Source organism: Pristiophorus japonicus, chromosome 17 (assembly GCF_044704955.1).
Source record: "Pristiophorus japonicus isolate sPriJap1 chromosome 17, sPriJap1.hap1, whole genome shotgun sequence".
NCBI classification, from domain to species: domain Eukaryota; kingdom Metazoa; phylum Chordata; class Chondrichthyes; family Pristiophoridae; genus Pristiophorus; species Pristiophorus japonicus.
The window spans coordinates 128,097,673-128,111,326 of NC_091993.1; the positions used below are offsets into that span (position 1 = coordinate 128,097,673).

The 13,654-nt window shown below is 49.2% G+C and overlaps 1 protein-coding gene across 2 annotated transcripts in view; it reads right to left on the reverse strand.

The window, feature by feature from the left end:
• Nucleotides 1–13,654, reverse strand: part of LOC139228097 (serine/threonine-protein kinase TBK1-like) — a 74,748-nt gene that overhangs the window by 29,987 nt on the left and 31,107 nt on the right. For both annotated transcript variants that reach the window (XM_070859281.1, XM_070859280.1), the window contains exons 12-15: nt 12,176–12,277; nt 6,673–6,736; nt 5,418–5,530; nt 327–403 (exon numbers count right to left, since the gene is read on the reverse strand). In XM_070859281.1, the coding sequence (XP_070715382.1) occupies nt 327–403; nt 5,418–5,530; nt 6,673–6,736; nt 12,176–12,277 (356 nt within the window). The remainder of the gene's footprint in view (nt 1–326; nt 404–5,417; nt 5,531–6,672; nt 6,737–12,175; nt 12,278–13,654) is intronic.

The window sequence follows — 13,654 nt, forward strand, 5'->3', positions numbered from 1 at the left end:
GCCGACACGCCTTACACAAATTCCCAAGTGACACTTGGTGAGGTGAGCCAAGGGAAGGCAGGGTCTGTGGGACTGTACCACAGTCTGAGCTCGTGAATTCAGGGGTGGGTTAGGGGCAGCAGACTAAATGAGAAATGGTTGTGAGAAAGACAGACTTGCATTTCTATAGCGCCTTTCACAACCTCAAGACGTCACATAGCGTGTTACAGCCAACAAAGCACCTTTGGAGTGCAGTCACTGTTGTAGTGTGGCAGCCAATTTGTGCACAGCAAGTTCCCACACACAGCCATGTGATAAATGACCACAGTAATCAATCAGCTCCTTACTCATTCTCAGCCGATCTCTTCTGAGCTGGTGGTGAACAGCAGATACTTTCTCCAGTAAAACTTCCACTTTTCCAATTCTATAAAATAATTAGATAACACAAATATTAATTATTCTTCATTCACAGGTCTTCCTCATTTATTCTATTCTTTCCTTCACTTCCCTCTCTCTCCCTGTCTCCGGGGTCCAGCTTCACGACCCCTTGTGCCGTACCCCAGTGCCCATTCTCCGTGAATGTGTTCAAACAGTGGAGCTGGACCCTATCCTCACCTAGCATCAACATGCAAGCACGGCTCCATGCAATCAGAGACAGAAAGACTTGCATTTCTATAGCGCCTTTCACAACCTCGGGACGTCTCAAAGCGCTTCACAGCCAATGAAGTAGTTTCAAAGTGTAGTCACTGCTGTAATGTAACCAATTTGCGCACAGCAAACTCCCAGACAAACAGCAATATGATAATGACCAGGTCATCATTTCTTTTTTAGTGATGTTGATTGAGGGATAAATATTGGCCAGGACCCCAGGGATAACTCCCCCTGCTCTTCTCCAAAATAGTGCAATTGGATTGGCCAGGACCCCAGGGATAACTCCCCCTGCTCTTCTCCAAAATAGTGCAATTGGATCTTTTACATCTGCCTGAGAGAGCAGATGGGACCTCAGTTTAACGTCTCATCCGAAAGACGGCACCTCCGACAGTGCGACACTCCCTCAGTACTGCCCCTCCGACAATGCGGCACTCCCTCAGTACTGCCCCTCCGACAGTGTGGCACTCCTTCAGTACTGTCCCTCCGACAGTGCAGCGCTCCCTCAGTACTGCCCCTCCGACAGTGTGGCGTTCCCTCAGTACTGCCCCTCCGACAGTGTGGCACTCCTTCAGTACTGTCCCTCCGACAGTGCAGCGCTCCCTCAGTACTGCCCCTCCGACAGTGTGGCGTTCCCTCAGTACTGCCCCTCCGACAGTGTGGCACTCCCTCAGTACTGCACTGGGAGTGTCAGCCTGGATTTTTGTGCTCAAGTATCCGGAGTGGGACTTGAACCCACGACCTCCTGACTCGGAGGCGAGTGTACTGCTCACTGAAACATGGCTGCCAGCCCTCCAAAAAATAACAGCTCTAAAAAAAAAAATTGTGGTGGTCTGTTTAAAAGTGGAGTGAGTCAGTAATAGTGTGAAGAAATTGATCTGTAGCCTGCTCATTCACAGGTTGCCAATCCATGTTACTGGTACAATACAACAGCCTCTGTCACTGTTGGATTGATTGCGAGCACTGAGGCAATTTTAACTATGGCTGATATCGAATTGGCCGTCCATGATATACCCCACCTGATCATCCCATCGATTGACTTGACGGTCAGGTAATTTGGTGGGAGGGGGAGTGAATATCAGGGAGGGGGGGAGTGATAAGGGAGTAAAGGGTTATGGGTAGCGGGCAGGGATGTAACGAACAGGGTGGATAAAGGGGAACCAGTGGAAGTGGTGTATTTGGACTTCCAGAAGGCATTTGACAAGGTGCTACACAAAAGGTTATTGCACAAGATAAAAGTTCACAGGGTTGGGGTTAATATATTAGCATGGATAGAAGATTGGCTGACAAACAGATAAATGGTTAATTCTCTGGTCGGCAATCAGTAACTAGTGGGGTGCCGCAGGGATCAGTGCTGGGACCCCAACTATTTACAATCTATATTAACGATTTGGAAGAAGGGACTGAGTGTAACGTAGCCAAGTTTGCTGATGATACAAAGATGGGAGGAAAAACAATGTGTGAAGAGGACATTAAAAACCTGCAAAAGGACACAGACAGGCTCAGTGAGTGGGCAAAAATTTGGCAGATGGAGTATAATGTTGGAAAGTGTGAGGTCATGCACTTTGGCAGAAAAAAATCAAAGAGCAAGTTATTATTTAAATGGAGAAAGATTGCAAAGTGCTGCAGTACAGCGGGACCTGGGGGTACTTGTGCATAAAACACAAAAGGATAGTATGCAGGTACAGCAAGTGATCAGGAAGGCCAATGGTATCTTGGCCTTTATTGCAAAGGGGATGGAGTATAAAAGCAGGGAAGTCTTGTTACAGCTGTACAGGGTATTGGTGAGACCACACCTGGAGTACTGCGTGCAGTTTTGGTTTCCATATTTACGAAAGGATATACTTGCTTTGGAGGCAGTTCAGAGAAGGTTCACTCGGTTGATTCCGGGGATGAGTGGGTTGACTTATGAGGAAAGGTTGAGTAGGTTGGGCCTCTACTCATTGGAATTTAGAAGAATAAGAGGTGATCTTATCGAAATATATAAGAGGGGGCTTGACAAGGTGGATGCAGAGAGGATGTTTCCACTGATGGGGAGACTAGAACTAGGGGGCATAATCTTAGAATAAGCCCATTTAAAACTGAGATGAGGAGAAATTTCTTCTCTCAGAGGGTTGTAAATCTGTGGAATTTTCTACCTCAGAGAGCTGTGGAAGCTGGGACATTGAATAAATTTAAGACAGAAATAGACAGTTTCTTAAATGATAAGTGGATAAGGGGTTATGGGGAGTGGGCAGGGAAGTGGAGCTGAGTCCATGATCAGATCAGCCATGATCTTATTGAATGGCGGAGCAGGCTCGAGGGGCTGTATGGCCTACTCCTGCTCCTATTTCTTGTGTTCTTATGTTCAAAGAAAAACAGGAATGCAGGAAACACTGAACGGGTCAGGCAGTATCTGGGGAGACAGAAACAGAGTTAACGTTTCAGGTCTGGGACTCTTCATCAGAACTGGAAAAGATAATCAATAATCACCCGTCTTACACCATCTCCCAAAGTTATATCAACCCCTTGTCTTAAATATTCATCTGCATCAGACGTCAACGGAACTTGTCAAACTGTAACCTCGTTCATCGTGGGTGAGCTTCTCACTCGGTCTCTGTGCTCCTGCTCAGTGGAACTCTCTGCCTCGTCCCCTCCCCCTGTGCACCTCCCTCCCTGTTGTCAGGGAGACCGAAGCCCTGGTTTGAAGCCAATTTGCCACACGAGTTCCGCGGGCACCACGTCGCTCTGGACTCCATGTTACAGAAAGGACACGAGAGCCCCCGGGAGTGTCCAGTGTGGATTCACCAGGGGTGGGAAACGAGAGTCACGAGGAAAGACTGGAGATACTGGGACTGTGCTCACTGGAGCAGTGGAGGTTACGAGGAGAGTTAAGCGAGATTTTCAAATGATAAAAGAGTTTTGAATAGGGCAAGACTATTTGCTCTGGTTGGGAGTCAGTGACGAGGGGTCAACAATTTAAAATAGTCACAGAATGAGGAGAAAGTTTATGAGAAATATCTTCACATGTTGGAGCACAGGATGCTTTGCCACAGAGAGTGGTGGAGGCAGAGAGCACGGGATCTTTTTAAGAAAAAAATTGAGTAAGTATTTGAAGCAGATGAAGATACAGGGCTACGGGGAGAGAGCGGGGCAGTGGGATTAGTTTGGGATTGATACAGGACTATGGGGAGAGAGCGGGGCAATGGGATTAGTTTGGGGATTGATACAGGACTATGGGGAGAGAGTGGGGCAATGGGATTAGTTTGGGATTGATACAGGACTATGGGGAGAGAGCGGGGCAATGGGATTAGTTTGGGGATTGATACAGGACTATGGGGAGAGAGCGGGGCAGTGGGATTAGTTGGGGATTGATACAGGGCTATGGGGAGAGAGCGGGGCAGTGGGATTAGTTTGGGGATTGATACAGGACTATGGGGAGAGAGTGGGGCAATGGGATTAGTTTGGGATTGATACAGGACTATGGGGAGAGAGCGGGGCAATGGGATTAGTTTGGGGATTGATACAGGACTATGGGGAGAGAGTGGGGCAATGGGATTAGTTTGGGATTGATACAGGACTATGGGGAGAGAGTGGGGCAATGGGATTAGTTTGGGGATTGATACAGGGCTATGGGGAGAGAGTGGGGCAGTGGGATTAGTTTGGGATTGATACAGGACTATGGGGAGAGAGTGGGGCAATGGGATTAGTTTGGGGATTGATACAGGGCTATGGGGAGAGAGCGGGGCAGTGGGATTAGTTTGGGGATTGATACAGGGCTATGGGGAGAGAGTGGGGCAATGGGATTAGTTTGGGGATTGATACAGGGCTATGGGGAGAGAGCGAGGCAGTGGGATTAGTTTGGGATTGATACAGGACTATGGGGAGAGAGCGGGGCAGTGGGATTAGTTTGGGATTGATACAGGACTATGGGGAGAGAGCGGGGCAGTGGGATTAGTTTGGGGATTGATACAGGGCTATGGGGAGAGAGGGGGGCAGTGGGATTAGTTTGGGGATTGATACAGGGCTATGGGGAGAGAGCGGGGCAGTAGGATTAGTTTGTGATTGATACAGGGCTATGGGGAGAGAGCGGGGCAGTGGGATTAGTTTGGGATTGATACAGGGCTATGGGGAGAGAGCGGGGCAGTGGGATTAGTTTGGGGATTGATACAGGTCTATGGGGAGAGAGCGGGGCAGTGGGATTAGTTTGGGGATTGATACAGGTCTATGGGGAGAGAGCGGGGCAGTGGGATTAGTTTGGGGATTGATACAGGTCTATGGGGAGAGAGCGGGGCAGTGGGATTAGTTTGGGGATTGATACAGGGCTATGGGGAGAGAGCGGGGCAGTGGGATTAGTTTGGGATTGATACAGGGCTATGGGGAGAGAGTGGGGCAGTGGGATTAGTTTGGGGATTGATACAGGGCTATGGGGAGAGAGCGGGGCAGTGGGATTAGTTTGGGAATGATACAGGGCTACGGGGAGAGAGCGGGGCAATGGGATTAGTTTGGGATTGATACAGGTCTATGGGGAGAGAGCGGGGCAGTGGGATTAGTTTGGGATTGATACAGGTCTATGGGGAGAGAGTGGGGCAGTGGGATTAGTTTGGGGATTGATACAGGGCTATGGGGAGAGAGTGGGGCAGTGGGATTAGTTTGGGGATTGATACAGGACTATGGGGAGAGAGCGGGGCAGTGGGATTAGTTTGGGGATTGCACTAACAAAGAGCCAGTACAGACTCGATGAGCCAAATGGCCTCCAATCAGTGCTGTAATGTTCAATGGTTCCAGCTCCTGAAGTAAATGTTGCTCACGTATTGTCCTCATGATGAGCATCACTGTTCTTGGACCAATCAACTGCTATCACATCCAGTTGCTTCTGACTGCTTTGAACACTGTGGGAGGCATTAACCAGGAAATCCAGCACCTGCAACACAAGATACTGAAACTTACACTTTATACATCGCATGTTAGCCCTGCTGAAGGGAGTAATATTACATTTCAGTGTCACAGGGCAGGTACAGCATGGGCTAGATACAGAGTAAAGCTCCCTCTACACTGTCCCATCAAACACTCCCCGGGCAGGTACAGCAAATCCCTCTGGTACATTAACTCTTCCATTGTGTCTTCCAATTGTATTTTGAATTACCCCAATGTTTTTGTCTCTGCCTGGCAGACCATTTTTTCTCACTGTCTTTTTCTCTCTCTCGCTCTGAGTAAAGGATTGCTCTGTTTTTTATTTCTAAGTTTCATTTCCAGTTATCTTCTTTGCTTCTAAGTTCTTGATTTGCTTTGAACTAATAATCAAGTATTTACTTTCTCTCCCTCTCTCTCTGTGAGATTCCCCTTTGATCTTTCTGGCCATTGGAACAGGAGGAGGCCATTCAGCCCCTACAGCCTGTTTTTAACTATTCATTCCTGGGATGTGGGTGTCGCTGGCAAGGCCGGCATTTATTGCCCATCCCTAATTGTCCCTGAGAAGGTGGTGGTGAGCCGCCTTCTTGAACCGCTGCAGTCCGTGTGGTGAAGGTGCTCCCACAGTGCTGTTAGGGAGGGAGTTCCAGGATTGTGACCCAGCGACGATGAAGGAACGGCCGATATATTTCCAAGTCAGGATGGTGTGTGACTGGGAGGGGAACGTGGAGGTGGTGGTGTTCCCATGCGCCTGCTGCCCTTGTCCTTCTAGGCGGTAGAGGTCCTGCCATTCAATTGGATCACGGCTGATCTGTATTGTAACTCCATTTACCCGCCTTGGTTCCATAACCCCAATAAACTTGTCAAGCTAAAGTCTAGCAAGCCCAGTTTTAACATTTTAAATTGACCCCCAGCCTGAACAGCTATTTTTGGAAAGAAAGTTACAGATTTCCACCATCCTTTGTGTGAAGGGCTTCCTGACATCAGCCCTGATTGGCTGAGTGTGGGATCTGGAGATATCCCAGTGGTAGGGAGCGAGGAGGTGAACTGAGGCAATGATTTCCCCAATAGCCTGGGCCCTCGAGGCGGGAGAGGGCTGTGCGGATTGGCATCCGCTCAGCAACTGCAGATACCGAAAACGGACAATGGTCTCACCGACTGTAACTTCACGTGAAGATCAGCCACTTCCGTCGCATTCATCTGGGGCAGCGGGCCATATCTGCGGGGAAAAGTTTAACAATGAATGTTCTGCTTTCGTATCAGTGTCAGCCGTGGCTCAGTGGGCAGCACCCTCGCCTCCGAGTCAGAAGGTTGTGGGTTCAAGACCAACTCCAGAGACTCGAGCCCATAACCTAGGCTGACACTCTCAGTGCAGTACTGAGGGAGCGCCGCACTGTCGGAGGGGCAGTGCTGAGGGAGCGCCGCACTGTCGGAGGGGCAGTGCTGAGGGAGCGCCGCACTGTCGGAGGGGCAGTGCTGAGGGAGCGCCGCACTGTCGGAGGGGCAGTGCTGAGGGAGCGCCGCACTGTCGGAGGGGCAGTGCTGAGGGAGCGCCGCACTGTCGGAGGGGCAGTGCTGAGGGAGCGCCGCACTGTCGGAGGGGCAGTGCTGAGGGAGCGCCGCACTGTCGGAGGGGCAGTGCTGAGGGAGCGCCGCACTGTCGGAGGGGCAGTGCTGAGGGAGCGCCGCACTGTCGGAGGGGCAGTGCTGAGGGAGCGCCGCACTGTCGGAGGGGCAGTGCTGAGGGAGCGCCGCACTGTCGGAGGGGCAGTGCTGAGGGAGCGCTGCACTGTCGAGGTGCCATCTTTCTGATGAGATGTTAAACCTAGGCCCCGTCTGCTCTCTCAGTTGGTGTATAAGATCCCATGGCACTATCTCGAAGAAGAGCAGGGGAGTTCTAGTGACCTGACCATCCCTCAACCAACATCACTGAAAAGACAGATGATCTGGTGAATTATTTCATTGCCGTTTGTGGGATTTTACTTTGCACAATGTTTCCTAACTGCCAGCGACTGCACTTCAAAAGGTAATAAATTATCTGTAAAGAGTTTTGGAACATCCCAAGGTTGTGAAAGGCGCTATCGAAATGTGACTTTCTTCACTCCTTGAAGGATACATACGGACACTACTACAAAATTCCTGCTGGTGGCGATGCTGAGCGCAGCTGGAACCGCAGCCAATGTGCAAGAGTTAATTGTGGCGATATTAGCGAGCAGCACAGGCAGAATATACAGAGCCACTGCCGTGCGCGACACAGACAACGCCAGAGTGAGCGCCGACGCACTTCCTGTCTCAGGGAACGGTCTATCCAGGAATTTAGTTATTGTCTGCGTTCCTCGCCTAAAGGTGCTGACTATTGCTCCACCAGTGCTGACCAACGGGCCGAGGTCCAGGTGTGGGCCGAGAAAGCGAGTATCGGAGGGATGTTGGACCGTGGAGAGCAACACACGCCTGCACACACTCGCACACCCACGCATGTGCACACTCAAACTCACATGGTGGCGGTGTGAGCTGTGAGGAGGACGCTAAGAGGCTGCAGGGTGACTTGGACAGGTTAGGTGAGTGGGCAAATGCATGGCAGATGCAGTATAATGTGGATAAATGTGAGGTTATCCACTTTGGGGGCAAAAACACGAAGGCAGAATATTATCTGAATGGCAGCAGATTAGGAAAAGGGGAGGTGCAATGAGACCTGGGTGTCATGGTTCATCAGTCATTGAAAGTTGGCATGCAGGTACAGCAGATGGTGAAGAAGGCAAATGGTATGTTGGCCTTCATAGCTAGGGGATTTGAGTATAGGAGCAGGGAGGTCTTACTGCAGTTGCACAGGGCCTTGGTGAGGCCTCACCTGGAATATTGTGTTCAGTTTTGGTCTCCTAATCTGAGGAAGGACATTCTTGCTATTGAGGGAGTGCAGCGAAGATTCACCAGACTGGACTGACATATGAGGAGAGACTGGATCAACTGGGCCTTTATACACTGGAGTTTAGAAGGATGAGAGGGAATCTCATAGAAACATATAAGATTCTGACGGGACTGGACAGGTTAGATGCGGGAGATATGTTCCCGATGTTGGGGAAGTCCAGAACCAGGGACACAGTCTTAGGATAAGGGGTAGGCAATTTAGGACTGAGATGAGGAGAAACTTCTTCACTCAGAGAGTTATTAACCTGTGGAATTCCCTGCCGCAGAGAATTGTTGATGCCAGTTCATTGGATATATTCAAGTGGGAATTAGATATGGCCCTTACGGCTAAAAGGTATGGAGAGAAAGCAGGAAAGGGGTACTGAGGGAATGATCAGCCATGATCTTATTGAATGGTGGTGCAGGCTTGAAGGAAGGACTGGCCTATTCCTTCACCTATTTTCTATGTTTCTATGTTTCACACGCACATGCACACTCACACACAGGTGCACACTCACACACGTGCACAAACACACAATCACGTGCACACATACACACACACACACACACACGCAGCCCCATGTGGCCACTGTCAATCTTCCCGTTAAGCTGGGGTCTGGAGGTCCGCACAGGCCATTTATCGCTTCACAACGGGAGAAAACGCACAAGCGTGGAAATTTGAACGGGTCGCGCAGCCTCTTAAAGGGACCCTGCACCCAAAAAATAAATGAAAGGGAACATTGCTGTGACATGACCCGGGTGAGTTTTGCTATTAGGCTATTTTAGACATATTTAGCAGCGGGTTCCGGTGGGATTCCCCCAGGAGCTCTCTCGGAGCTGGTGGGATCGATGGGCCGGGGGAAATTGGCTGTTGTGGGGCTCGGGAAAACAATTAGAACATTAAAAAAAAAGTGATTGGAAAGTTATCGAATTCCTGGCGTAGAACACAGGTGACCAATGGAAACACGACACAATCGTGCTGGTTTGTTACAGCCGGTGGGTGCAATGTCATCGGGACGTGACTGACCGGCTGGCCGGGGTCTGTGTGCCAAGCGCTGGGGCACTGTGTGTGGGGCAGGACACAAATCCCCCAGATGTTGAGGTGCTCCTCACAATAGTTGGGTCACATCCCTGCTCTGTGTTTCCTGGCTGAGGCAGATGGGTATCAACTACCGGACTTTCCATTCTGCCGCGCTGGCTTTTTTCAGCGCAATTCGCCCGAAAGTGGGGATTCAGCACAACAGATCACGGCATTTCAAGCGCAGATTGCGTCCAGCGGGTTCCCCCAATCTTTTGTGCTGCTTTGCTGCTGGAAGCCAGACTCGCCTACATACAAGTCCGGGGTGAATTAATCACCGTGACTCCCGTAACATACGCCCCTGTGAGGATGTTCACAGGTTTGTGGAGCTGTTGCACTGTGATTGGCTTAACCAGTCACGTGATGTTCACAAGACTCAATAAAACCCCAGCCAGTTGCGTTCGGGGGATCCACGATGAGGCAGGTGGTTGTGAGCCTGGTGGATGAACTGGTAATGTGTCGTGTGATTGTTAAACCTTTTGCTAATAAACCAACTAGTTCTCGATAGCAATGTGTTGCTAGAATTCTTAAGCAAAGAACCCATGAAGCAAATACATTACAGCGAGTTTCCACTAATTGCGGCCCTTCGAGGAGGCTGTAAAATTAAGCCTTGTTTCTAGGCACCAGGACATTAATGGGGACTTTTTAAAAGCATTTGAATATCATTTTTTTTTTAAATTTACTAACAAACTGATAACTTTTCTCCAATATGACTGGGAAATGGTTCAGTATATATATTTAAAAGTCTTTCAGTGATTTAAAACCGGGTTAGTCACAGGTGGCGGCTGAGACACACTGATGAAAATGCTCATTTTTTGTGATAAACCCGTTTCCAGCTGGATTCCTCAAACTGCACCAGGTTAACCTTCCTAAATATATCAATGAATAGTTTTAAAAGCAAATAAGAAAAAAACTGTTCCAACCCGCTGCCTGATCGTGCAGGTTCCTGGGCAATTCTACGTCTGCCGATATGCAAATGAATTTGAGCGGAAACTTTAAGGGAAAAAATACTTTTGAAAACGGGCGCAATTTTTGGGTGGAATTTGAGCCCGGATCGCCGATTGCAGCCAAACTGGAACGTCTACCCCAACATCTGAGGGATTTCAGTGACGGGGATAGACTGGAGAAGCTGGGGTTGTTCTCCTTGGAGCAGAGAAGGTTGAGAGGAGATTTGATCGAGGTGTTCAAAATCATGAGGGGTCTGGACAGAGTAGATCGCGAGAAACTGTTCCCATTGGTGGAAGGGTCGGGAACCAGAGGACACAGATTTAAGGCGATTGGCAGAACAACCAAAGGCGACACGAGGAAAAACATTTTTACGCAGCGAGTGGTTAGGATCTGGAATGCGCTGCCTGAGAGGGTGATGGAGGCAGACTCAATCGTGGCTTTCAAAAGGGAATTGGATAAGTACCTGAAGGAAAAGAATTAGCAGGGCTTCGGGGAAAGGGCGGGGGAGTGGGACTGGCTGAGGTGCTCTTGCAGGGAGCCGGCACGGGCTCGACGGGCCGAATGGCCTCCTTCTGTGCTATAACCGTTCTATGATTCCACGTCTTTAAATCGCTGTGTACGGGGGAAACAGAAGACAATGATATTTTGGGGCACAGTATGTGAGTAATGTGCGATGTGCCATGTGGAGCGTGGGGGTAACAGGGGACTTTGGGCCTCGGGTTCCCAAAGCTCTCCCCCACTGGGGATTTTCCTCACCTCGTGTCTGGCTCTGTTGTCGACTCATTGTTAGCGATTGATCGCTGTGATTGGCCATTGATAGAGATTGATCGCTGTGATTGGCCATTGATCGAGATTGATCGCTGTGATTGACCATTGATAGAGATTGATCGCTGTGATTGGCCATTGATAGAGATTGATCGCTGTGATTGGCATTTGATCGAGATTGGTCGCAGTGATTGGCCATTGATCGAGATTGATCGCAGTGATTGGCCATTCATCGAGATTGGTTGCAGTGATTGGCCATTGATAGAGATTGATCGCTGTGATTGGCCATTGATAGAGATTGATCGCTGTGATTGGCCATTGATAGAGATTGATCGCTGTGATTGGCCATTGATAGAGATTGATCGCTGCGATTGGTCAACAGCCCCATTATCAATGTATCATCGATTACCAGGATGGGAGAAGGCGAAATGGATCAGGGAGGATCTCAACCTTTTTGCTTCTGAGGTCCTCTTCCAGTGTTATAAACATTGAAAGTTCTCCCGTGGGTTTTGGGGGGGGGATGTGAGTGAGCGGAGAAGGGGTTTCATCTCACATGGTTGTCATTAGCAATCATCGAAGTTCACCAGACCTCAGCCTCTCAACACCAACAGAGAAAACTTTCTACCCACTGTACGGGGCCTGGAGTGGAGGCCTTCGTGTCCAGGCCTCACTCGCCCCGTGACCGATCTCCGACGCACTCCAAGGTGATCCCCAACTGAAAAGTGGGGACGGCTTGTCCAGCACCACCATGTTTACCCGCACCTACACCGCGGCTCCCACGGGGTAATTTTGTGTTTTTTTATTAACCCCCTCAGGCCCACCCCGCTGATTTAAAACAGAGACCCTTGCAACCTTCTCATGGACCCCCAGGGGGCCATGGATCCCCCGTGGAGAACCCCGGAACTCGGTCTTTCTCCGTCTGGCAATTCAGGACAGAGAATGAAAACTCCAATCAATACTCACAGCTTCTGAATTCTCAGCATGGCGCTCTTGCAGAAACCCAGCTTCAGGTTCAAAGTCGTGACTTGCTGAAGAGATATCCTGCATTCCTCCTTCAATATCGCACTGCAAAAATCAATCGGTCAATCAATCCACCCGTCAACATCAATCAATCTGCAATCAATCCATCCAGTCCCTCAATCAAGTGATTGTCAGTCTGTCAGTAAATCTATCAACTTGTCCATCAACTTGTAAAATCATTAAATCCGTCAGTCATCCCATCAATGGATTTAAAAGCCAGGCAGCGGCCAAGGTCCAATTTTTAATTGCTCAAGATTAAGATTTTCAAACCAGTCTCAACCAGAGACCCAAATCGTGCAGTTACATTGTGAATCACAAGATAGTCTGGTCACCGCAATACAGGATAGATGTGATTGCACCAGAGAGGGTACAGAGGAGATTTACGAGGATGTTGCCTGGACTGGAGAATTTTAGCTGTGAGGAAAGATTGGATAGACTGTGTTTGTTTTCTCTGGAAAAGAGGAGGCTGAGAGGAGACATTGAGATGTATAAAATTATGAGGGGCCTGGATAGAGTGGATAGGATGGACCTATTTCCCTTAGCAGAGGGGTCAACAACCAGTGGGCATAGATTTAAAGTAATTGGGGGAGGTTTAGAGGGGATTTGAGGGGAGTTTTTTTTTTTTTTTTTTAAGTACTTGGATGTGCACTTGAAGTGTCGTAACCTACAGGGCTACAGACCTAGAGCTGGAAAGTGGGAGTAGGCTGGATAGCTCTTTGTTGGCCGGCACAGACACGATGGGCTGAAATGGCTGCCTCCTGTGCACATCCAAGTACTTTTTAAATGTGGTGAGGGTTTCTGCCTCTACCACCCTTTCAGGCCGTGAGTTCCAGACCCCCACCACCCTCTGGGTGAAAAAAGTTCTCAACTCCCTCTAAACCTCCTACCAATTACTTTAAATCTATGCCCCCTGGTTGTTGACCCATCTGCTAAAGGAAATAGGTCCTTTTTATCCACTCTATCTAGGCCCCTCATAATTTTATACGCCTCAATAAAGGTCTCCCCTCAGCCTCCTCTGTTCCAAAGAAAACAAACACAGTCTATCCAATCTTTCCTCATCGCTAAAATTCTCCAGTCCAGGCAACATCCTTGTAAATCTCCTCTGTAGCCTCTCTGGTAACCAGAACTAGACGCAGTACTCCTGTAGTGGCCTAACCAGTGTTTTATATAGTTCAAGCATAACCTCCCTGCTCTTGTATTCTATGCCTCGGCTAATAAAGGCAAGTATTCCGTATGCCTTCTTAACCACCTTATCCACCTGGCCTGCTACCTTCAGGGATCTGTGGCCCTGCACTCCAAGGTCCCTCTGTTCCTCTATACTTCTCAGTGCCCCACCATTTATTGCATGTTTCCTTGCCTTGTTAGCCCTCCCCAAAGCACAGACTGAACATCCAATCTGGGGGTTCCCTGGTCTGACGGTTC